General features: G+C 51.3%; 1 protein-coding gene across 1 annotated transcript in view; it reads left to right on the top strand.

Annotated features, from left to right (window-relative positions):
- PDIA5 (protein disulfide isomerase family A member 5) overlaps positions 1 to 24047 on the top strand; it is a 62587-nt gene extending 38540 nt beyond the window's left edge. The window contains exons 10-16 of the mRNA XM_023757350.1: positions 139 to 275; positions 8558 to 8628; positions 9157 to 9317; positions 11875 to 12005; positions 16464 to 16534; positions 23305 to 23439; positions 23818 to 24047. Of these exons, the coding sequence (XP_023613118.1) occupies positions 139 to 275; positions 8558 to 8628; positions 9157 to 9317; positions 11875 to 12005; positions 16464 to 16534; positions 23305 to 23439; positions 23818 to 23898 (787 nt within the window). The 3' untranslated portion in view covers positions 23899 to 24047. The remainder of the gene's footprint in view (positions 1 to 138; positions 276 to 8557; positions 8629 to 9156; positions 9318 to 11874; positions 12006 to 16463; positions 16535 to 23304; positions 23440 to 23817) is intronic.
- Positions 24048 to 24654: the final 607 nt, after the last annotated feature.

The raw sequence follows: 24654 nt of genomic DNA, 5'->3' as shown, positions 1-24654 counted from the left end.
TCGCACCAGGGGCATACCTGGTGAGCCCTGCAGCCAGCCAGGCCGAGCAGGGGGGCTCTGAGCCAAGGGGCTGGATTTTGTATGGGCTGCTCAGGCCCCAGAGCGTGCTCTGAGCTCTGCCTGTTTTTGGTCTTCCAGTCCGCAGCCGCCACAGCCCCAGGTCCCCGAGACTCCCTGGGCAGATGAGGGCGGCTCCGTTTATCACCTGACCGACGAAGACTTTGACCAGTTTCTGAAGGAGCACTCCTCTGTCCTCGTCATGTTCCACGCCCCATGTGAGTGGAGCCTTGCTCCTCCCCACCATCTCCTTCCCCCCTCAGCGTAGGAGGCGCTGCTCTGGGATGCGAGTCCACTGAGCGCCTGCTTATCGGATGCCTCCTCGGTGCCGGGGGTGCTCTGGTGCCAGGCGAGGTCCCTGCCTTCACGGTGCACGCAGCCCACCTGCATCCCCCAAGTCCCAGTCGGGCTGCACGTGCCCCTCAGCTCCGCCTGGCAGACCCGAGCCACTTCCTCCAAGTCAGCGTGAATCAGGAAATGCAAGTGGATTTCCCAGAACTGGAGGAATTAGGACCGGAAGGGCCATTAGATATTGCCTAGGACAGTAATCACCCCTCATCTTACAGGTGGGGAAACTGAGGCCTCGAGAGGGCCATATGTTGCCCAGCAACTGGGAGGGCACAGTGAGGCCAGGGCTGGAGCCTCAGACCCCCCAGCATCTAGAATGCCTTCCTTCTGCTTCACTGGGGCCAGTCACAGCCTGAAGCAGCCACAGTGAATCAAGGAAGGAAATTGCCCCTGCCCCCAACCCAAGTCACCCATGAGCATAGAATAGAGTAAGGGCTTAACAAATGAGAACATGAACAAATGAAGTTGTAAAATGTGTTTGCAATATGGATAGAAGGCCTGTAGCTCAGGATTTTCCTAGGCCAGTGTCCTCCCCATGCCCATGAAGAATGGAGATTGGTTGTAATTCATTTCCAAAAGGGAGAAGGCTGCTCTTGTAAAGTGAGAAAGGATGGTGTGAGAGCAAGGGATGACAGCCTGGGGCACAGAGCTCCTGGGAGTAGTACTGGGAGAGGGTGGGCCCATTCAGGGCGGGCCCATCCCGATGGGTGAAGAAGGTAGGTCGTTGGCACCCTAGGACACAGGGTGTATATGTGGTGGGTGCTCTTGTTTTGTAGCTTCTCACCAGTTCTTTGGCCCAATGATAGAGAAGAAGAGATTGTGGAGGAGAAAAATAAAACAAAAAATAACTGCCAATCAGTGTCGTAATTGTCCAGTCCATATTCAGTGACTATATTATTATCGTCTTAGTTATAGGGATCCTCATGATAACAGTGGGCTTCATTCTATGGTGATAAAGTGGCTTCCTGCAGGGTCAGCTCCTTTTATCTTATCCACAGTGTGAATATGATTAACCCCATTTTACAGATGTGGAGACTGACACACAAAGAAGTGACACATTGTTCCCTGCTCTGTGAGTCCTGTACTGCTGACCCCTGATGGGTGTGGTTATGTGGGAATTTTTCATACATGGATTACTACTGGGGATTTCCCCAACTCCTTTTTTCTTATGTGTCAAATTCTTCAGAGAATCCAAAGGAAAAGTATTCCCTTTGGCCCTTTTCCTTTTTGATTTCTAAAAAATTGACACATGCAAAAAAACAAAAAAAACTTTGTTTCAAAAAGTCTCCTGATTATCGGTCTTAGGAGCAGGTCACCCCCAGCCCTGCCGGGGCCTCCGTGAGTGTGTCCCTGTAGCTGGGGGCTAGAGCTGAAATCATCCTGCCTGCATCCCTGTCCCTGCAGTAAAGGCAGAAGCAAGCTGGCTGTGTTCAATCCCCCTGGGAATTTCTGACCTGCGTCAGGTTTGGGCAGTGGTTTGTGACTTATAATCACAGCGTGAAGAGTAGGTGTCCCCTTCTATGAGTCCTGCAAATTATCCAAAAATATGTACCAGATACATTAGAAGCACTTTCTTTTTAACAACCCCGGTTGCAAACTAGTCTGTTTTGTCTGTTGTTTTTTGTAGTCATAGGTTGTGAGGGATCCATTGTAGTAGCTGATGGTTATAGGGTCTTGGGGCCAGCAGCCTGACTGTAGGGCCCCTTCCCTTCCCTTCCCCTTGTTATGCGTCTGTTCCCTCCCTGAACCGAAAGGACATCACTCATTGCCCCTGCCCCCGACCCAAGTCACCCATGGGCACAGAATAGTCAGGGCTTAAGGAATGAGAAAACGAACAAATGAAGTTGTTCTGGAGCTAAATTAGAAATCAGAGAGTGAGAACTAGAAACCAGATGGCAGCTTTTGTTTTCCCCATTCGTCATTACTAATGAATATTACCACGAATACGCTGCTCTGTGCAGAGCCCCGCTGAGGGGCTCTGATTTCAGACTTAGCAAATGGAGCTGTCAGAGGCTCCTCTTGGTGGGTGTCTGCCAGTTGGGGACCCTGCATTCCCCCATGAGTGTCTGTCAGCGCCTGGCTCTGCACGTGTGTGTGTGTGTGTGTGTGTGTGTGTGTGTGTGTGTGTGGCAGAGGGGAGGTGTATGAGGGGGAGGGGCTGGCAGAGTGAGAGGGCTCAGGGCTAAAACAGGAGGTAAAGCTTCTTAATGAACCGCTTGTCTAAGTTCACATCAGATGGGTGTGGCTCTGCATCAAATAATCTCTCTACATGGTCCTCCTTCCCTGTCTAGGATCACAGCCTGCAGCCTAGGTTGAAATGGAGTACATGTGGTTTAGAGAGAACATGGAGCCCAGGGGTGAACTGAGAGCAGAGAGCTCCTGGTGGCCCAGCTGTGTATCATGCCAGCTGCTCCAGTGATCAGGGGTCCGTTTGGGGGGTGTTTGAGGAACCCAGAGAAAAGGACAAATGCCAGGGGGCCAGAGATGGGCAGTGCTGTCCCAGGTGTCCCAAGTATAGAAAAGGTGAATTCTGGAAATCACAATATTGCAGGTGTCAGTCTCAGGCCAAAGAGGGATTGGTTTAGAAACAGACCATTTTTGGAGACTTGGAAAGACAAGGTAGGCTCTGCCGACATCGAAGACCATAGATTCTAGAGGGATTGCCAGGTGTCCTTGGTTTGTTTCTAGGTGGGTGAGTTAGCACGTCTTCCTTTGCACCAAGATTTTAAAGGATCCCAACGGACTGCAATAATGGGGCTGACACCAAAAAGCTGTATTAATTTTTATGGCGTTTTTTGCTAATTACAAAGGAATGCATGTATGTGTCAGCAAGGGTTAGCATAGGAAAGTACAGAAAGAAAATGAACATTGCTCCTGACAGCGACGCCAGGCAGAGCCGTGGTCTCTCTGCTGGGCTGTTTCCATGGAGAGTAAGTGCCCCACGTGTTCTTTCCTGGTCCAGCTTCGAAAGGCCGGGAGAGACGGGGTCTTCATCATCCTCCTGACCTGTGCCTTCCCCAGGCGGAAGCTCCCCGCACCTGTGGTGCCAGGGCAAGTCACTGGGCTCTCTGCCTGGAGCCTGTGTGTGCCCGCCGAGCTGCATTCCTAGGTTCTTGGCAGGACAGGGCACAGCCATGGCTGTTGTAATGATCAAACATTCCACTGGCCCTGCTTCTTCAACCTCTCTCCTAGATCTCCTGCCCCTTACTCCCCCTCCGCCTCTCCCTCACCTTCCGGCCTGCCTTCTGCTCTCCCCCAGGGGCAGTGGTGAAACCGCACAGATTCTTCTGCAGCCTCACATTTGACGTCCGAGTTGTCACTGAACAAGTGAGCATAGGCTGGGCCACAGTGCCGGGCCCTCCACAGTTAGCTCCAGTCCTGCCCAGGTCACAGGGGGCAGCAGAGAAACTGAAATTCAAAGCGGGTTTGCCCCGTGGACCCTGCCCTCCAGGAGCGGCGAGGCCTCCGGGAAGGATAGTCTGAGTGGGCAGTGGGCTCCCAGAGGAGCCTGTGCACCAGGAAGTGTGAGGCCTGAGCCTGGGCCCCAGCCTTGGGGGGCCTCTCCCCTGCTCAGCACTTCCTCCTTTGTCATCCATCTCAGGGGGGGGGGCTGCAGCCCCCCGCCCAGCTCTCCCATCCCACAGAGGACAGAGATGGTGTCTGGAAGGGGCGTGGCAGCAGGACATTGACTGCCCCTCCTGGGCGCCTTTCATTCCTTTCTGCAGCTTCCTGGGGAGAAATCAGATTATATGTTGTCACTCTTCTGTTCTTGTCCCTTCTGTTTTACTGCAATAACCTCCACCTGCTCCTCCCTCTCCCTGTAAGTCCAGCCCTGTCTTAGGCCGGGGAAGGGTTCGATGCTGTGATAACACTGCCCGAATGAGCGAATGAGCGGCCCATGTGTAGGGATGGGAAAAGGGACAAAGTGAGAGTTCCCAGGGAGGGTGTCATTGGGGAGCAGCTTGTCTCCCTTGTGGGTGCTGAGAGGCAAGCAGGGACCCCAAGAAAGAAGCTGCTGGGGAACCAGAGCCCCCCCTTGCCGCCCCCTCCCCAGGACCCTGGGGGCCAGCCAGCAGCTTTGCCCTGGTCCCCCCACCCCCCGCTTTCCTTGGCAACAGGCCCCGTGAGATGTTCTCGTTGCCACAACCCACCACCAGCAGGTGTGTGCTGTGCCCACCTGGCCTGCCCTCCAGGAGCTGGCAGCCCATTGGTCCTTGTCCGAATCCAGACTTTGTTTCTTTATTTCAATCTTATTCTCAAAGTAATATGGGGTCTTTGTAGAAAATCTAGAAGGCATAGAGAAATATAATAGAGAAATATAAATGACTAAGGTAAAAAAAAACAACAAACCTGTGATCCCATGATTCAGAGGAAATTGCATTTCTCTTTTTGGCATCATTCTTGCTAGTTTCTTTTATTTTTCCCTTGTCTTTAACTTTTATTTATTATATTTACATACAGTTAAGTTGACTTTTCTGGCACCTGTAGAGCTTTGTATAACTATCATGCCATAAAATCCTTCATGCAATCACTTTTATTTGTTTAATTGCACAAATAGTTTAAGCATAATATTAATGATGTTTGCATTACTGGCAGTGCAAGGTTCAGGGGACACATTAGAACATAGTGCTCCCCACCCCATCTTCCTTCCCGGGGCTGAGTGCTGTGAACCGTTGCTATATCCTTCTCCTTCTGTGCTTCTACCTAAATAGCGGGTCTTATTTTTTATGTAAATAGGGTCCATTTTTCTGTGATTTGCTTTTTTTTCACTCACCAGCAGGTCTCAGAGATTTTCCCATGTAACCGTAGGTGTGGGCATATAAATCTATCTCAATCCGTTTAACCACTGAATATCGTTTTATAATTTAGAGATGCCGTAAATTGCAAACTATTCCCCTGATGACAGATGGTTGTCTCCAGCCTTTCACTGTTCAAACATTGCAATGAACAAGTGTAAACATATGTATTCGGAAATATGACTAAATATTTATGACTGATTCTTGAAATTTGTGACGTTGCTGGGCCATGGGGTACGTGTGCTTGAGCTTTGATACCAGTAGATCCCTCCAGAAAGGTGTCACACCCCTGGCCGTGTGTGACAGAGCCTGCACCTTTGCCAGCATGGATGCTGTCGGCCTTTTCTAGCCCTGCCAACCTGGGCAAAAGGGCCACTTGCACGCAGCTCCCTGGACTCCAGGGAAGTCGGGCCTCTTTTCTTGTGATTATCAGCTTCCCTCACTTCTCCTGCGAGCCACCTGTTCATACCCTTTGCCCATTTTTCTACTGGATAGTTTGTTTGTTTTTCTTCTTGACCTAGAACTCTGTGGTTATGGCTATTAATCTTTATTTGTTATCCATGTTGCAGGTGTTCTCTGCTAGTCTGTTGCTTGCTTTAACGTTCTTTAGGGTGTGCCTTTCATTGTACAAAAGCTCTATGTTTTTAGTCGTTAAATAATAGCTAGAATTTTTTTGAGCGCTTACTGTATGAATCAGGCATTGTTCTAAGCACTTTCCACATATTAACTCATTTCACCTTCATAACAAAACCTGTGACTATATCAAGATTATCCCCATTTTACAGGTTAGGGAGGGGAGGCACCAGAAGGTTGAGGAACTCGCCAAAGGCCACATAGCCAAAAGAGGGAAGCCAGGATTAAAAACCCTGCAGCCCAAGTGGCCACAGTCTCGACGCTGAGCCTTCCATACGCCTGCTTTTCCCATCCCGACCTCTGGGATTCCTGGGCTGCTTGGGAAATCTACCCCTAAGATACAAAAATAGCACACTGTATTTTGTTATAACATTTTTGCTTTTATATTTTGTTCTTTAATTCATCTGGATTTTTCATTGCTTGCTGGAACAGGTGGAAAGAAGGGATTTCATTTTACTTCTTTAAGTCCCTTTTCCTGTGCATATCTCTTTTTTTTTCCTTAACATTATCTTATACGTACTTTCTTAATGTTATTTAAAAATGCTTTTTTGTACGTGCTTTTTGAGGTCACATACTATTCCATTGTATAATGGCACCATAAATCACTTAACCAGCGTCATTATGTTGAAGGTTGGAGTTGTTTACCGTATTTCCCCATTGTAAATCATGCTGCACAGAGCATTTTCATCATCAATATTTGTCCACGTGTCAGATTATTTCCTTAGGATAGAAGCCTGGAAGAAAACATTTAAGCGCTTGTTATCTATGTTTTACACTAACATAAAGGAGGAAAACACCCTAAATCTTTCCTTGCACAAGAAGAGGGCCATGTGACGGATGGAAGCATCCATCAGTGTGGGGTTTGCCCCAGAGTGTCTGTGCATGTGCACAAGTCAGCTTTGGTGTGTATACAGCTGGAAGCCTCGAAAAAGCTCTCAGGTGTCTGGCTGCAGGAGGCTCGGGGGGGGAGGGGGAGCAGGGACAACATTCACGGTGTTAAGACATCAATGTTTCTGCTCCCATAGGTAGCAGGAATTGGAATAGGAACATCCAGGCTCCTCTCAAATCTCAGGTCCCAGGCAGCTTCCCAAATTAATCTGGTTCCCTGGAAAATTCTGGTCCCAGGGTCCAGGAAAGCCTCCATGATAATAAAATCGTAAGTGTAATTGAAGAGCATGGAGGCCAGAGGCATCTGAAGGCTTGGGGTTGATGGGAGGCCAACATTCCCACAGCCAGAGAAGAGTGTGATTGAGGCGTTGAGGCGTAGCCTCTGTGCCAGGTCATGAAAATCAGCGTAAGTGCACTTACACAGATGATAAAAACTCAACAAGGAGTTTGGTGATAAAACTTAATGGCCTATCAAATCACAATCAGGACACTAAAACGCGGTGGGCCGGAGTGTAACCCTCCGCCTCGGGCTCTCCCGCCGCCAGGATGTCCTGAAGGCCCGGCCCAGGAAGCTGGAGCTGGGGTCCAGGCCAGCACCGCCCATGACCCACAGCTCGGCTCCCCAGAACAGGCCAGCCAGCCCTTTCTCCTCCTCGGGGCCTGGCCAGTCTCCTCGTCATAAACTGTCTACAGAAGTTTATTGCTTCGCCTCAGTATTTTGTTCAGGGAGCAGAGGAAATTAATGCTAGAAGCAAAAATCATACGATATCAAGTCAATGCTAGGATATGTATGGGACTTTAGAACAACATCCCTGGGTGCTGGAGATTTCCAGAAATGTGTTTTAGACCTGGTAAGAGCAGGGGAATGTATAAATGGTGCTGGGGAGGGGAAGTACCTGCACAGTAACTGCCTTGGTGGCCAGTTCTACTAAATAGAGGAGGTTTTTCAAACTAGCAACTATTTGAGCATAAGACAGGACTTGCCCCAAAAGAATTTAGTCCAATTAAATCCTGTTACCACAAATGTAAGCCTGAACAATATAGCTATGAGGTTAATTCATTCACAAAGTGTGTGGAACACCGTCCTTAATAGCAGGGGTGTGGTGGTGAGCTGGACAGACAGGTAGGCCTGTCCGGTTGGGGGGATGGACAGGGAACAAGTAAGGCAGTGACTCCAGCTGTTTTGAGTCCAATTGAGAAAATAAATAGGACATTGGAAGAGATCATGATGGAGTGAGGCTTTTTTGGGTTATGTGTCCAGGGAATTTCTCTGTAGATGTGAAATTTGTACTAAATCGTGATTGCAATAAAGGGGTGAGGCATGCAAAGACCTGGGGAAAGATCGTGTCCAGGCACCAGCGTAAGAGCCCTGAGGTGAAGTGAGAGAACAGAAAGGGGGTCACAGCTGCAGAGCAGAGGGCAGGAGGGGTTTGAGATGGGAGGAGCCAGGTGGTGTGGGCTTGTGGCCCGGGTAAGGAGTTCGGATTTTAATGTACCTGCCATGGGAAAGGTTTAACCAGGGTTTTTGTTTTGTTTGTTTTTTAATCTGATTTCTGTTTTAAAAAGATGCCCTGGCTGCTCCTAAATATCAGAAGACAATAAGGCAGTACAGAATTCAATGCCATAGAAATATGTGAATGAGAAGAATTTTGTGAATAGAAGAGAAATAGGTGGTTCGCTGGGGCTGAAGCTTCCCCAGTGGATTTGGCACGATTTCTTTGTCCTCATTCTTCTTTTCTCCCGGGCGCCCCTGGGAGCAGAGCCGAGCTGTCCTGCAGAGATGGCAGCAGGGCCTCCCTGCCATGGGAATGGTTTCTCTCGATTGTTCCCCACAGGGTGTGGACACTGTAAGAAAATGAAGCCAGAGTTTGAGAGTGCAGCGGAAGTCCTCCACGGAGAAGCAGACGTAAGCATCCTTCCCCTAACCTCCCCCCCACATTCTTGTCTGAAGAATCAGTGACATGAATCATTGCAATGGCTTTTCCCTGCCAGCTCTGCAGCAGCTCTCCCGGCCCCTGGAGATCTGTAGTACTTCCACGTTTCCGAGTCAGATGGGTGGGGCCCTACCAGGGATGGAGGGGTGCAGAGAGACTGGGGTCACATTCCCAAGCCTGTCCAGGTAGCCTCTGTCAGGTCATGGCCTTGAGGGGAAGCCTCAGAATTCTCCCTCTTTTCTCTGGGTCGCTGGCTATTGGGAACAGCCACAGTCTGTCTACCCAGCCTGCTTGGTGGGCAGATTTAAAAGCCTCATCTCGGCCCATAAAGAGAAATGATGACCGTGCCAGTGTTTGGTCATTCCCTGGGGCCAGCCACCCCACAGTGAGTCCCTGCAGGCCCGGGGGCAGGGGAGCAGGGGGCTGTCGTCTGGGCTCCTCTGTTCTGCCTGCCCCGTGTCTGAGGCTGTCGTGCATGGTTGGCCTCTCCCCCATCCCAGAGCTCTGGTGTCCTTGCAGCTGTCGATGCCACTGTCAACAAGGCCCTGGCAGAAAGATTCCACATCTCCGAGTTCCCCACATTGAAGTACTTTAAGAACGGAGAGAAATATGCAGTGCCCGTGCTCAGAACGAAGAAGAACTTTATTGAGTGGATTCGAAAGTAAGTTTGATGGTCTTGGTAGTACATCCTGACTCCTGGCTGTCGGCCACCGGAGACGGCCTTGAGGAGGAGAATTAAACCTTAGCAACTACTGCCCTTGGCTCAGGGCCACAAGCCAAGACCAATTTGACTTCCCCAATCCTAAAGCCTCGTCTGGTGTGCTCACCATGGTCCTCACCCAGGAGGCCGCTGGTAGCCTTTCTGGATGCAGTTTTATCAGCTCCAGTAAGCCTTCTACTCTCTTTCTAGAGCCCCCCACCCCCCACCCCACCCCCTTTCCCAAGGTCTCGGCCCCAGGTGTCATCTTCTGCACTTTGTCCCATCCCCTGTGAATGGATGAAGGAAACACACGGCTCTTTGTATGGAGAGCTGGACTCACTTGCACCCAGGTTCGCTGGTGGCTCACGGGGCCTCCTCAGTGTCCACAGTGCAGCCAGGGCCATTCTGGGGCTGAGAATAAGATTTCAGAGAGCAAGTAGCTTATTTTCTCACACCTGTGGAGACCAGAGGTTCAAGACCAGATGTCTCCAGGGTTAGTTTCTTCTGAGGCTTCTGTCCTTGGCCATCTTCTCCCTGTGTCCTCACATGGTCTGTGTCTGTGTCCTCTTCTGTCTCAAAAGGACACCAGTAAGACTGGAGTAGGGCCCACCCCGTGACCTCATTTTAACTTAATTACCTCTATAGGCCCTGCCTCCAAATGCAGTCATGTTCTGAGGCACTAGAGCAGCCGTGGGCAAACTATGGCCCGCGGGCTGGATCCGACCCGTTTGAAATGAATAAAACTAAAAAAAAAAAGACCGTACCCTTTTATGTAATGATGTTTACTTTGAATTTATATTAGTTCACACAAACACTCTATCCATGCTTTTGTTCAGGCCTTCCAGTCCAGTTTAAGAACCCATTGTGGCCCTCGAGTCAAAAAGTTTGCCCACCCCTGCACTCGAGGTTAGGACTTCACTATGGGAACTTGGGGGGACACAGTCCCTCCCACAACAGTCTGCAAGTCCAGAGAACCTGAGTAGCCTTGCAGTTACAGGCCCAAGGGTCCTCCAACTCACCCCAGGACTTTAGAACATGCAGTTCTTAGCATTTCCCTGTCCTGGGAGGGACTAACTGAGCTGTCACACAGGTGCCCTGGGAAATGGAGGAAGCCTCGGGCCTTGCTTGAGAGGAAGGAGTTGTTAGGACACAACTGAGGAGCCTTTCTGCTATCTACACCCCTCCCCCAACACGCGTGTGCACGCACACACACACATACACACACACCTTAAATATCTGAGGCTATTTCCTCATTTCTGCTGAGGGCGAGATAGAGAAGACATATTCCAGCCTCTGCAAGGTCCCTGGTCCATGTTATAATGATGCCCAGTTGGGAACCAGTTAGAGTCACAAAGTGACACAAGAACTGCAAAACAGCAGCATCTGAATGGAGTTACTTTGTTAGGACCTCGAACCTCAGGCTTGGATGTATGTCAGCATCACCTGGTGTTGAGGTGCTGATTTAAAGTGCAGATGCTGGGCTGCTGTCCTTGAAGCTTGGATTCAGGAAGTATGAGTGGGACCTTCAGCCTCAGTGTTTTGAGAAACACCAGCTTACGCAGAATGGGAGCTTTGGGGCATTGCAGGGGATGAGAGATAGAACCGGAGAGAGAGAGAGAGAGCTTCTGAAAGGTGAGGGTGGCCATGGGGTGTCGGGGTGCAGGGGCGAAGGAGAGAATGCAGGGGGCTGTGTCAGCAGACCCCCTCCCTCCCCCAGAGACACTTCTCAGCAAAGGGAGAGAGGACGTGGCTGTAGAGAAGGGGGCAAGGGCAACAGAGGCTTTAAAAGACCCTGGAGGTCTATCTGTACTTTTGAGAGGCAGGGGGAGGGAACCAGTGGACAGACAGAGAATGAGAAATTATAAACACCCACTATGCGCCGGTCACTTATCAGAGCATATAGGCTCTCAGCAGCTGTTAGTTGCTTGGCTGGCTAGGTGCTTTACATGCACCCTCCGCTCTCTGTAAGGATCCCAGGAAGTAGGTATCATTGTACTCATTTAACAGAAAAGAAAATGGAAGCTCAGAGAGGTTAGTAACTTACCTAAGGTCACACCATTGGTAAGTAATCCGGATTTGAACCCAGACCCGCTGCACTCTTTGGCCCATGCTCTCTCCACCAGAACAAGGTTCAGGAACAGGAAGTAGTGGGCGGCCTTCAGGATCCCAGAGGAAACAAGGGGCCAGAGGGGAGCCGTGTGGAGGAGCTGCTATGCTCATGGCCAGGAGTGAGGGCCCATACCTGTGAGGCGGCCCTGCCCTGAAAGGGGCTCAGCCCTTCCGCACTCTCACAGAGTGGCTTCTCCTTAGGCTTTTCCGAGGGAATCGGGAATCTTTGCTGATGGTACAGATTTTTTCCTGTTTAAACAGAGGTTTTAAATTAAACTTTAGAAAGGAAGCAAAGGGGTTTCTCTCATGCTCCCCTGCGTGGTGGGGGGAGAGGGGAAGGGGTGGAAGCACTTGCCTGTACATGAGCCTCTCCTGATGACTGTGTCCCCTCCACCCCGGCTCCCTGCAGCCCCGAGGCCCCCCCACCCCCAGAGCCCACCTGGGAAGAGCAGCAGACCAGCGTGCTGCATCTGACGGGGGACAACTTCCGGGAGACCCTGAAGAAGAAGAAACACACCTTGGTCATGTTCTATGCCCCTTGTAAGTAGCTGGGGTGCTCACTGGGGGGTGAGAGAGGGGTGGGCCTGACGGAACCACGAGGATGCCCCTGGGACCAGGGCACCCGCAGGTTGACTGTGGGTTCACCTCTGCGGTAAGCAAGGCCCCCAGTTTCGTTCCAGGCTGCCCTTCAAATCCAGGGCCCCTTGTGTCGGTCAGCTGTCAGGTTCTCTCCCTCCTGGGAGCCTCCCTCACGTCAGTCCTAAAGCCCTCTGCTGCTGGCTGTGGCAGGGATGTGCCGTGTGATTACTCAGTCTCCTCATGTTCCTGGGATCTTCCAGGCTGGCTGCCTCCCACCGGCCACTTCCTCCCACTGCCCTCGGCTCCCTCCATCTCTCCGGACACTGACTTCTCCTTCAAACCTGGGAATTTGGCATTACCTTCCCTGTGGCTTTGAAGCTGTGGTGAAGCAGCCACATTTGCTCCAGCTTCTGAGATCCTGAGATTCCTTTTAAATCAAAGCTTAAGCTGAGCTGAGGAAGTGGCACACCTGCTAACATGGGTGTTTGTGACCTCAGGTTTTGTGTATTCCCATTTGGAAGTTAATTGATCCGTAAAAGGCCAGGCTCTTGAATGTCCCACTTTCCTGTCGCCCTTCTCTCCGCCAGGTTATGCCCAGCTTCATGGGGGGATAATAAAGCCAGGCTCTGCAGAAGCCAGCAGCTTGAGCTGGTCATAACCCTGCTGGGTGGCAGCCAGCCCTCCTGTTTGCTCCCCTCCTGCCTTCACTTGTTAAGTGTCGATCATCCGCAGGGTCTCTCCTCAGCCCTCACTGTCTGGAAGGGGCTGCCTCCTGGCCCAGCCTCAGACCCCGCCCTTGGGCGGCTAACATATCTTGTTGTGGGGACTGTGCTCTGGGTTCCTTACACAGCTTGTCTCTGTCCTCACCTGTCCTTAGAGTGAGACTGGGGATTAAGAGGTTAGCGGTTTCCTTCCAGGCAGAGTGAGGGCGCAGAACTGAGTCCCGGGAGATTCAGTGGGTGACTTGTTTGTGACAGCTGTTCTGCAGCCTGATGCTCCTTTTCTGTCACAGATTCAATTCAGAGAGTAGGGACTTTCTCAGCAGCAAGTGACATCCTGGCTATAGAAGTTGGAGTCCTTGACCAGCTCTGGGTGGACGTTAGAAAGACCAGGCTAAATACTTTCCCCTGGAAACACCCCTCACCCCGTGACTCTGGGGCAGGGACTCCTACCCTGTTGGGGTGCTAAGGACCTCCCTCAAATACCAGCTGTGTGCTGAGCGAAGTCCTGGACCCAGAACACGAGGGAAGGAGGCGTGATCCCTGCCTGGCCTCAAGGGCCTCACAGTCCACCCTGGCAAGAGATAACTTTGAACGTAGGGTGAGTCACTGAGCGACTCAACTTACGGCAAAGGGCTCGGTGCCTATAATCTCTGGACTCTGCTCCAGATCGAAGACATGTTAATCAGGGGGTTAAACAATATTGGGGGGAGGGGAACTATCCAAAGACAAACAAGTCTTTAACAATCTATAATAATAAAAGTGTAACATGCTAATTAGACTGGACGAAGCCAGGGCTGTGAGGGCCAGGGCAGCCATGCATCGGGTCTCTAGTTTTTAATAATAAAAATACCCAGTTTGGCACAGTGGATAGAACATCATCCCTTGTACTCAAGGGTCCTGGGTTTGATTCCAGTCAAGGGCATGTACCTCGGTTGCAGGTCGGGGGCGTGTGGGAGGCAATCAATGGATGTGTCTCTCTCACATTAATGTTTCTCTCTCTGTGTCTCTCCCCCTTCCACTCTCTTTAAAAATCAATGGAAAAATATCCTCAGGTGAGGATAAACAATAATAATAATATTATACATTTATTTATAATAGATATAGTCTATAGTATATACTCATTCATATACAAAGACTAAATTCTACAGAAAGGTCAAACACCTGATAGAGGTAGATATAAAATAAAAAGCAAATATCCCTCCCCCATCTCCTCCCTGCACATCCCCCTCACTACCCCCACCTCCCCAACTTCCACACAGATCCTCCTCCTGCTGTTTCACTGTTCTCCCCTAGGCCAAGCCCCATTTGCTCTGAATGGTCTGGCCACAGTGACTGCCCTTCTTAGGCCAGTGTGGCTGAGTCTCCAGAATTGGAATTCTGTTCTGTCCTCAGTCTTTGTTTCTCTCCCTCTCTCTGGGAGACTTCTCTGGTTTCCTGCTGTTCAGCGGTGGTGCCTTTTTTAAAAGAATCCAGATCAAAAAAATTGTGCTTCTCTCGCCCACCTGACACCCTGGCAGCATCTTTATGCCCTTTCTAAACCTGCCTCCCTTCCAGCCATTCAATCGCTGTGCTCTTTCTCTTGGATAATGAAAAGATTAGATGCAACAGGAGGCCATTAATCTGAGACATAGAGACTTTAAATTGATGGTAATAGGAGTTTGCACTAGGCCGACAGTTACCTTTGTACTTTCCATAAGCAGAGAAGTTAGAAAGGAACAATTAGTGATACCAGATTTGGGGGAAGAGGGTAGCTTATTCCTGGCCAGCCTGATGCTATTAGCAGGCATCCAGGCCACTCATGAGGGACCTCTAGGTGACCTAGGGTGAGCTTGCATAAACCTTGTCCACCAGCACATACATTAAGCTCTATAAATGTTTTAAAAACTGTATGCTGTAATGTCTTCATAATCTGAAATTTTCATGAATTTGAGCTATTCTTACCTCTGTTGAGTCACATCAGTGAAGTATTCCTGTATTTGCCATTGAGGCAATTTAAAAAACATCTATTAGTATCTGCCATGAGTTAGGCCGTGCTAGGCACTTCGTCTCATTTAGTTCTGATGTAACCCATAACCAGCCTAGCTTTCCTCTCTACTCCTGGGCCAGAGGATGGAAAATCCCTTTAAGCCCCCTGTCCATCACGGACCACACTGTGCTGGGGCCAGCTGGCCAGTCCACCAGCCAGGCCGCAGGGGTGGTCCTGCCCATCTCGGGAGCTCTTCAAGTGCTGACTGCAGACTAAAGTGTAGCTTAGGCTTAATTTGGTTTCACAAAACCCTTTGAAATGCCAATCATTATTATCTTATTTTTAAAAGAGGGAAAGCAGATGAGCAGAGCCATTCTGTTCCCCACCTTGGCTCCCCCCAGGCCTAGGGAGGGCTGGAGGGCCGGCCCGGCTGTCTGTCAGGAAGTTGGCTGGGGCCAGGGCATCTCGCCTCTCCCACCTGTGTTTTGATGAGAATTAATTACCACCGTCAGGGAGATCTTCCGCTGAAAGCAGTTCGCTCTCTCGGCATGTGTTCAGTGTCTGGACAATGGTGGAGAGAGGAGGTGGGCTTGGGTTTTGATCTGCTGGTGCTGAGGGGAGGGCCAAGAAAGTGAGTCTGGGCAAGAGTGCCTGCATCTTCCCGGACTCTCCCCTCAGTGGATACTGCCCTGGATTCACTGGGATAGGAGGACGAAGTGGCCCTACACAGGTCCAGTCTATGCCTGAGATGCTGTCGTCAGAGCCTGAGGGGCTGTGTGCACGCCCCTGTCCCCTACAGGGCCGCTGGAGTCACAGGTCCTTGTCTACACTGATGGGCCTCTTCCTGGGGTCGGGAACCTAAGGACCCCGTGCAGCTTGTCCTCTTAGCCTGACGTTGGCTTTCCCGTTCCTGGATCCCAGGTTCAGATGGATTGTAGAGCGAAGGGTAGAAGGACAGCATGAGGACCAGGAGCTGGTTTGGCAGCTCGGTCTGGGATGAGGGTAGAGGTTACTGAGAATGTGGAAGTGAGCCCCAAAGCGTAAGTAGCAGGGGCTCAGGCAGCGTGGGTACTCCTGTGCCACCCCACCTCCACCCCCTCCTTTCCCAGTCCTACTTTCTCAGTCATGAAATGGAGAGGTTTGTAAGAGAAGGGGGCTTTGTAACAGGCTCAGAGAATCCTGAGCACACATCACCTTCTAAGGCAGCGGTTCTCAACCTGTGGGTCGAGACCCTTTTGGGCGTCGAACAACCCTTTCACAGGGGTCGCCTAAGACCATCGGAAAACACATATATAATTACATATTGTTTTAGTGATTAATCACTATGCTTTAATTATGTTCAATTTGTAACAATGAAATGGGGGGTCACCACAACATGAGGAACTGTATTAAAGGGTCGCAGCTTTAGGAAGGTTGAGAACCACTGAGCCAAGGTAACTGTGGGATGGGAGGTCCTGGGCAGGCGTGGGCCTGCCGCTTGCACAGGGCACCAACAAAGCCCTCATGCCAACAGCAGACACACAGGATGGTGGTTTGAGGGGCAGGGTTGATGCATGGGCCCTGATGGTGGGGTGTGCAGGTGGTGGGAGTCAGAGGAGCCCCACAGTCTGTTAAGTGAGAGACACTCCCTGAAAGGCCTCTCTGGGGGTCCTGGGAAGGGCTCTGGCTCTGCAGCCTCCTCACCCCCCCCCCTCCGCCCCCATGTGTAACACTCTCTCTCCCTCTCAACAGGGTGCCCGCACTGTAAGAAGGTCATTCCATACTTCACCTCCACCGCGGACGTCTTCAAAGATGACCGAAAGGTATGGGTGCTCCTCTTCATCTCTTGTCCTGCCTCCAACTTTGCCCGGTCCCCAATTCCCACACCTTCCTCCTTTCCATTCAGTCCCCTTCCCAGATAGGATCTGCCGAGACCTGGGGATCCTGGGAACCAGGACATTCTCTTTTCATAAGGCAGGATAGAGCCACTGAATTTATGCTACAAAATCAACCAAAAGGGATACACTGAGCCGTTGCAGCCCTTCCTTGGAGGAGAGGATAGAAGAGGGGTTATCTGTTTATTTTTTTAGAGCTTGAACCTTTTTATAGTAGGATCTGTAGTCATGCATTACTTATATAATCAAAAATACAAATAAAAAAATTCAACAAAAGTTGACTACAGGCAGCCAGGGCGGAGGAGAGCAGGCTATGCCTACGGAGCCTCGTCAGTGGAAGGCTCCTGCAGCGGCTGACTGATGAAGCATAAAATTAACAAGCTAGACCTGCAGATTGGATTAGTGTTCAGGGAGTGGGGGCCCCCAGGCACATCCCCCCCGGCAGCTCCAGCAGGCAGGGCAGGACAAGCTACCACCTGCCGCCTGGTGAGGGTGGTGTGTGGCCCTGGCCGAGGGGTTGTGTGGCCAGGAGAAGACCCCGGAACTCAGGATGGTGCAGCTTAGCTACTGCTAACCTGTGTGACCTGAGAGAAGTCCATCAGCTCTCCAGGCTGTGAGTTCCCTCCTCTGTAAAGTTGGCGTGCTGGTCTAGATGAACACGAAGACCATTCCCAGCCTGGGACAACGTCATAGGAACCTGTCCCCTGGTGGGTCCCAGAAACGCACCCACACATACCCAACCCAAGGTCATGCATCTCTGCCGTGGGGCCTCATCTTCCTTGTAGAAGCTTCAGGCTAAGTGGGGGCTGCTGGACACCGATGCCTGCCTGGATCACCTTGAGTCGGCCCTGCGAGAGGGGCAGTAACAGGATGGGGAGAGCTTAGAGCAGTGATGGCGAACCTCTTGAGCTCGGCGTGTCAGCATTTTGAAAAACCCTAACTTAACTCTGGTGCCGTGTCACATATAGAAATTTTTTGATATTTGCAACCATAGTAAAACAAAGACTTATACTTTTGATATTTATTTTATATATTTAAATGTCATTTAACAAAGAAAAATCAACCAAAAAAATGAGTTCGTGTGTCACCTCTGACACGTGTGTCGTAGGTTCGCCATCACTGGCTTAGAGGGACAGCAAGTGAGAGGAAGCCAGGCTGGGGCACAGGCACATGTGTGGAGAGTGGGGACACACTGGGGACTCAGACCCCAGGACCCTGCCCTAGACTCAGGGAGTCCCGTCGTCACCCACAAGTCCTGGGTGTGCCTTTGAAGGTACACCTCACCCTCCTGTAGGGGGTAAGGACCAGAACCATTTTCTCCTGCTCTTGCCACTTGGCCTGCATGGAGAGGGACGTGGCAGGAAGGGCTTCCCGTCTCCCGTCGCCCCCACCACCTATCCCGCTTCTGCACTGGGGCCTGTGCATTCGTCAGGGTGGCTGCTCCCGCTCTGGGGGGCCCGTCCCTGCAGGGCGCCCTCACTCTGGGCTTTGGGTTGTATGAGGAAGCCTTTGCTCCCCGGAGAACAATCAGTGCTCTGGACACCGGAGTGTGGTGGGGTGTGAGGTCTCCCCCACTGCCCCACCCCCGGGTGGCTGCTTGGGTCTCCATGGCTCCAGGTCTGTGACAAGGCCAGGCTGGCTGTGCCCACAGCCGGCAGCCAAGGGCCAGCCCTCCTCTTCCCCTTTCCCCTCTACTGATGCATAGGAGCCCCATTTTCATGGTGACCCCTCCTTCTCTGAGACACTGATACACCTTTTGCTTAGTTGTCTTCACGCGGGCCAGTGATACTGCTGGCCTTTTTCTGGGCTCATTCCCTCTGTCTCTCCTTCCAACTTCCTTTATTCCAAGCCAGAGATCCCCTCGTTTCAGAAGCACACATAACCTCTCTGTGCCAGGCCGCTCCAGGCATGGGGCTCCTGAAGGTGGCTCTCAGTAACCTCAGGGAAGCATCTGTCTCTCTGGCTTGGGGGACAGATGTTACTGGTGCCCCATTGCTGGGTGCCATCCTAGAGCTATCAAATCAGACTCTCAGGGATGGTTCCAGGACTTGTGATTCATAACCGCTGGCTCTCGTGCTGGCCACAGGCTGGCATTTGGTGACCACGGGTCTGTCCAGCTCTCTCCTTCTACTCATGAGGGACCAAGGCCCAGAGAGGAGCCGTGGAATGCCCAGTGGGTTTCTGTAGCCAGAACTGGGTCTTCTGACATCCACCTCTTAGCCGGAATTGTATTTTTTTCCACCCAGAAGCTGGACCCTGTTTCTTCCCCAATCAATATGCAGTTGGTCGCTCACTTCCATTTTCATAGCCAAAGTCAATATTAGCTCCTGCAGAGATTTATTTTACTGAATCAATAAAGCCATGTGAGGCAGCTCATATTTTAGCTGGGGAGCCTCCACCCCCTCCCAGGAGCTAACTGGGGGACTTTAGCTGTGGGCAGGCTGAGGGGAGAAAGGGCTGCACACTGTTAGTGTTGGGATGAATGGCATTATGGCAGGGGCCATGGAGGACAGGGATCCAAGGTGCAAGGTTGGTGGACACAGGCAGAGGTCAGGGGACCACTGGGCTGCAAGGTGGGGCTCGTCTCACTGTACATCAAGGTGCGCCCAGCCTGGTGGTGGAGCAGGGCTCGCAGTGCAGCTCTTGACGAAGTATGAGGGTCATCCCAGGAGGGGTCCCTTCCTCTGTGATTGGCCCAGAGGCTGCTGTGACTCTGTTGTATATAGTTCCCCTCACCCCATGTTTACAAAGCTGTCTGCCCATCAGAAGGAAAAGCTCTCTGAGAACAGGGACCTCATTTGTCCTTGAATTCCCTGCAGTCTTTACTCCTGAGACCTCTGTAAATGTTGATTGAATGAAGGAACTATAACGTATTTGACATTTCTTGGGAGTACCTCTCCCATTAATGCTTTATTTTTTTAATATATTTTTATTGATTTCAAAGAGGGAGAAGGAGAGAGATAGAAACATCAGTGATGGCAGAGAGTCATTGATCGGCTGCCTCCTACACGCCCCCTACTGGGGATCGAGCCCATAACCCGGGCATGTGCCCCAACCATGAATTGAACCGTGACCTCCTGGTTCATAGGTTGACACTCAACCACTGAACCATGCCAGCTGGGCCTCCCATTAATACTTTAAAAGCGTATGTCATGTAATCCTCAAAGTAGCTTAATCAGCTAGGTATTATTACTTTCCCATTCAAAGATCAACTCTTAGAGAGTTTAAGTGATTAGCCCAGAGTTACCCAGCCGGATAGAAGCAGAGTCAGAATCCAATAAACAGGAATTGTCAGAGTTCTCCCAGAAACCAGTGGACTGACTGCAGAGGGTGTATTTGGGAGGTGGTCTCAGGAAGCTGCTGAGGGAGGGGATAGAAGAAGGGAGAGCAGACAGGGAAGGAACCAGAGCAGGGCCATTAATGAGCAGATTACCTCATGGGTAACTAGGCTGTCCCTGGAGAGACCTTGCCAGGGGGATATGTCCTTCAGCCCTGCCCATCGCTGGCCTTACTTCTTGCTCTCTGACAGTGGCAAGGGCTGGGCCAAGGGGACACGGCCGGGCACTGACAGCCAACTACCAGGGAGCAAATCTGGAAGTTAGAGGTGTACGTCCGGTGCTGCGGGTGAGTTCGGTGCACATCCTGAGTGGGCATGAAGGGGCAGGCCGTTAGGCAGGTGAGGTTGGGAGGGATGAGAAAGGCTTGCTTGCTGCCTTCCTCCGAGAGTCCACGCCACTTCCTTCCGAGGGGGCCGCCCTCATCTCCCATGGAAACTGAGTGTGGAGGAGCCTTTGCAGCTGGAGGTCGCCCTCTGTGTGTGCGGCTGGCAGTGAGTTTAGGTGATTTCGAATAAGAACACATTTTTAATTTAGCAGATTTATAAAATCATACACTACATTTCCCACAGCTCCAGGGCATGTATACAAATTAAATTTATAATTTAAATTGGTGCAGGGAGAGCAGCAGCCCAGAGCAACGCTCATCAAACACTTTCACAGCATAGCGAGGAGCACTGGTCCCTGGCTGGGGGGCTGGACAGCTGCCCAGCCCTGGTGTGGGGTCTCCCCTGGGCCGGGCCCTTCCCTGCCTGCCCTGAGAAACAGAACCCAGAGCCGGCCAGAGGAGCATCTGCTTCAAGTTTCTAAATAACTCAGAAAGCTCTTGAGAGGGTGAGCTGGGTTCGGGAGCCTGCCGGGGCCAGCCTGCAGGTCCAGTGGATCGGGCTCCATGCAGGTGCCAGGGATGGCAGGCTGGACCCGCCTGAAGGAGACAGCCGCCCTCTGCTCCAGCCAGGCGTTGCCTGTGAGAACGCAGGGCAAGTGCCATCAAATCTGGCTTTTAAGGAGAAGTTGGCGAGCCAAACTTTGATATAAAAATCTTTTGGCTCTTTTTCTAGGTTGGCAGCTAATTCAGATTTTTTTTTATTCTCTGTGGGCCAAATAGAACAGGAACGAGAGCCAGATAGGGGTTGTGTGCAGTGAGTTTGCAAACTCTGCTCCATTAAGTTGTACTATAGAGAACGTTGTGTAGCCACAGAGGTAGCAGAGCAGGGTGAGGGCAGGTGAGGAAGAACAGGTGTGCCTCACTGGTGACCAGAGTGCAGCCCATACCTCCCTCTTCACCCAGTAAATGTGACTGTCGGTGGCCTGCTGGGCTCTCCGACCTGGAAAGGGAGCCTCCATTCAAATGTTAGTGGCCAGGAGCCAAAGAACTGTGTGAGTGGTGGTTCTTCAACACGTCAAGCTGTGGTAATAGTTCAGTCTGGATTCCTTAATGGGCTCGGTTCTCAGAGACCCCATGTCATTCCTTTCTCAGGTCCTGGTGTGGGCTGGCCTCTATCTGGGTGCTCATCACGCAGCTGGTTGCCCACTCGTCACTCAGGGCTCAGGTCAGATGCTCTCTCCTTGCAAAGGCCTCCTTGGCCATCTGGCAAAAGCAGCCCTTCTGGCTATTGTCTTATCGAATCGCCCTCTTTTAATTCCTCCGGAGCAGGCATTGGGCTCTAAAATGATCTCACTTATTATGTGTCTGTTGGCAGTGAGAGCAGCAGTCGCTCAGTGACTGAACTTTGTCAAGGTCAGCCTGGACCTGGCATCTAGAACACATGGCGGGACTTCGATCAAGGCCGCCTGGCCTCAGAATCGGTCCCACCTCCCCTGTGATGCATTTGTATCTCGTGTTGCCGTCACTGGGCCCTCTCCCCTCCTGCCCTGCTTTGTGACCCCGAACAGGAAAGAAGTTCTGTGTGTCTGCCTTAGACTCTCTTGTTTTGAAAGAACAATAAGTAATAAGGAAACACTACCCAGCTTGTGGAATTTGGGAACCTCTTTCTGACCCAAAACTCTGCTTGCTTTGGTCCTGCTGAACTCTTTTCTAGTTTCTGGACTGTGCCCTCCTGGCTGGAACCAACCTTCTTTCCTCCTCCTTCAGGCCTGGCTCAGGTGGCAACCACGCACAGTGCCTTTGCTCCACTCCCTGGCGCTCTCTTGGCGCCCAGGACCACCTCCATCCTACCCCTAACTCTCTCTGACTCCCTTTATCTGAACAAACACTGAGCTTCTAGCGGGGACAGGGCTTGTGTATGGGGCTGGTAGGAGTGAATATAACAACAGCCGGCATTCACTGATCACTAACTATGTGCCAGGGCCCTGTGCTGATGGGAATTGAGACACAGGAGGTGAGGTCATTTTCCTCAAGTCTTAATATACAGCCACCCCAAGGTTTGCACTTGAAAAACTGGACTTCAAAGCTCTTTTTCTTAACCTTGGAACTACACTGCCTCCCAAGCAGATGTTCAGGAATATTAGTTGGTAAATGAATGAATCCCACAGTGCCTCCCAGAAAGTATCATGTAAACCTGTGATGTTTACAACTGCCTTCAAGTCAAAGTTTCCTTTGTGGTCATTATACAGCTGTCTCCCTCGGTATCCTTGGGGGATTGGTTCCAGGACCACTCCCTGCTGTAGCCTTTATACCAAAATCTGAGGATGCTCAATTCCCTTACATAAAATGTCGTAGTATTTGCATATGACCTATGTTGGCATAAAGGCTACAGCAAGGTGTGCCTACACATCACTTCATTCCAGTGGGTTCAGCGTAGAGCTTAGCACGTGGCAAATTCAAGTTGCACTTTTTGAAACTTTCTGGGATTTTTCTTTGTTCAAATATTTTTGATTTGTAGTTGGTTGACCCCACAGATGCAAAACCTGCGGGTACAGATGGGCTGCAGTACTCTTGATTTTACATTTTTTTAAAGTATGTTTTATTGATTTTTTACAGAGAGGAAGGGAGAGAGATAGAGAGTTAGAAACATCGATGAAAGAGAAACATCGATCAGCTGCCTCCTGCACATCTCCCACTGGGGATGTGCCCGAAACCAAGGTACATGCCCTTGACCGGAATTGAACCTGGGACCTTTCAGTCCGCAGGCCGACGCTCTATCCACTGAGCCAAACCGGTTTCGGCAGTACTCTTGATTTTAAAAGGCGGTCTGAGGGCACTCCAAGCCGGGCCCTCAAACTTTCCCCGGCTGCCTGGGAAATAGGAAACAGGCACCGCCAGGCTCCGGGAGCTCCGGGCTGGGGATGCTCCAGTGCAGCTCCTCCCTGCGGTTGGGGAAGGGCCACAGTGTACGGAGGCCCCAGCCTCAGCTCCAGGACTGGAGACCCCTGGGCTGACCCTCCCCCTCTCCCCTGTAGATCTGCTGCGCTGCTGTGGACTGCATCAAAGAGAAGAACCAGGACCTGTGTCAGCAGGAGGCCATCAAGGGCTACCCCACTTTCCACTACTACCACTACGGGAAGTTTGTAGAAAAATATGACAGCGATCGGACGGTGAGTTGGGGAGAGAAACCTGCCCAGAGCTCTTTCTGCTGATGGGCAGGGAAACAGCCACTGAGGGGCAGCAAAGGGAGGCCTCAAGGCTCAGCTGGCCCATCAGAGCTGAGAGGCAAGGGTCTGGGCCTGGCTGGAAGAGGGTCTCAGGGGGTTGTCATAGAAATCCTGTCTCCAGAGCCCGGGGGGCTTCTCAGGGCTCCTCTGTAGGCAAGCAGACCCGCCCTGCATCACCAGCTGCCCCTGCGGGTTCTGCCAGTCTCTCTACCCCAGAGGAATGAGTACACGGAGCGTCAGAGAAGGGCAGTGAGAGGGAGAATGACATCTGCACCAGGGGTTAAAATTCCTTTTTTCCTCCTCTGCTCCCCTTCCCCACAGGAATTGGGATTTACCAATTTTATTCGAACCCTCCGGGAGGGAGACCACGAGAGACTAGGGAAGAAGAAAGAAGAGTTGTAACTTCTGCCTCAGAGAAAGCCTTTCCATTGCACTGTGAATGATACCTGTTTTATTGTTCTTTCTGAATTTCCATGTGTCTGAAGACAAAGTTTTTTAGAGCCACGTATGGCCATTTTGTACAATTTTGAAATAAAATTAAACCAATTGTTTGGTGCTGTGGGTTATTTCCTCGGAGCCTGTGCTAACAAAGAATGGCTGCTCGTGTTCCCCCGTTCCACGTCCTCCAGGAGGTGAGAGCCACAACCCAGGGTGAGTGGGTGGCATGGGTGCTGGCCCCATTCAGTCATTGAAGAGCAGAATAAGGAAGTTGGACCACAAAATGTCCTGTTGGGACAATAACTAGTATTGAGGAGAAAATACCTTAGCATGAGCAGGGAAAATGGGGTGCTGAAGCCACGATGAGCAAGCATTAGCTTTTTCTGGGTCATTGTGGTTTTAATCTTGGTGTGTTTTCCTGGAAATGTTTACATGTTTCTCTTTCTCCAGCTATTTCTGTCTTCTCTCCCTTTTTCCAGCCCCTCAGTGGAGTGGAGGAGGGGACGTGGAGGCTGCTTGCTCTGCACCCTGCCTGGAAGGGGTGGAGTGGGGGACATGGTGGTGTATTCTCAGGGTGCAGATGTTGGATCTGTTAACCGGCTCGCCCCCAACCACAATCACATCCCATCTTCACACCGTTCTCCGCGGACAGTGCCACCCCAGGCCCGCACTCTGTTCCAGTGCCTCACTGCCGCCTGCTTCTGTGACATCTCCCTAACC

Source organism: Myotis lucifugus, unplaced genomic scaffold (assembly GCF_000147115.1).
Source record: "Myotis lucifugus unplaced genomic scaffold, Myoluc2.0 scaffold_105, whole genome shotgun sequence".
Taxonomy (NCBI): domain Eukaryota; kingdom Metazoa; phylum Chordata; class Mammalia; order Chiroptera; family Vespertilionidae; genus Myotis; species Myotis lucifugus.
Note: the sequence above shows the minus strand (reverse complement) of the source record. Positions and strands in the feature narration are given on the sequence as shown.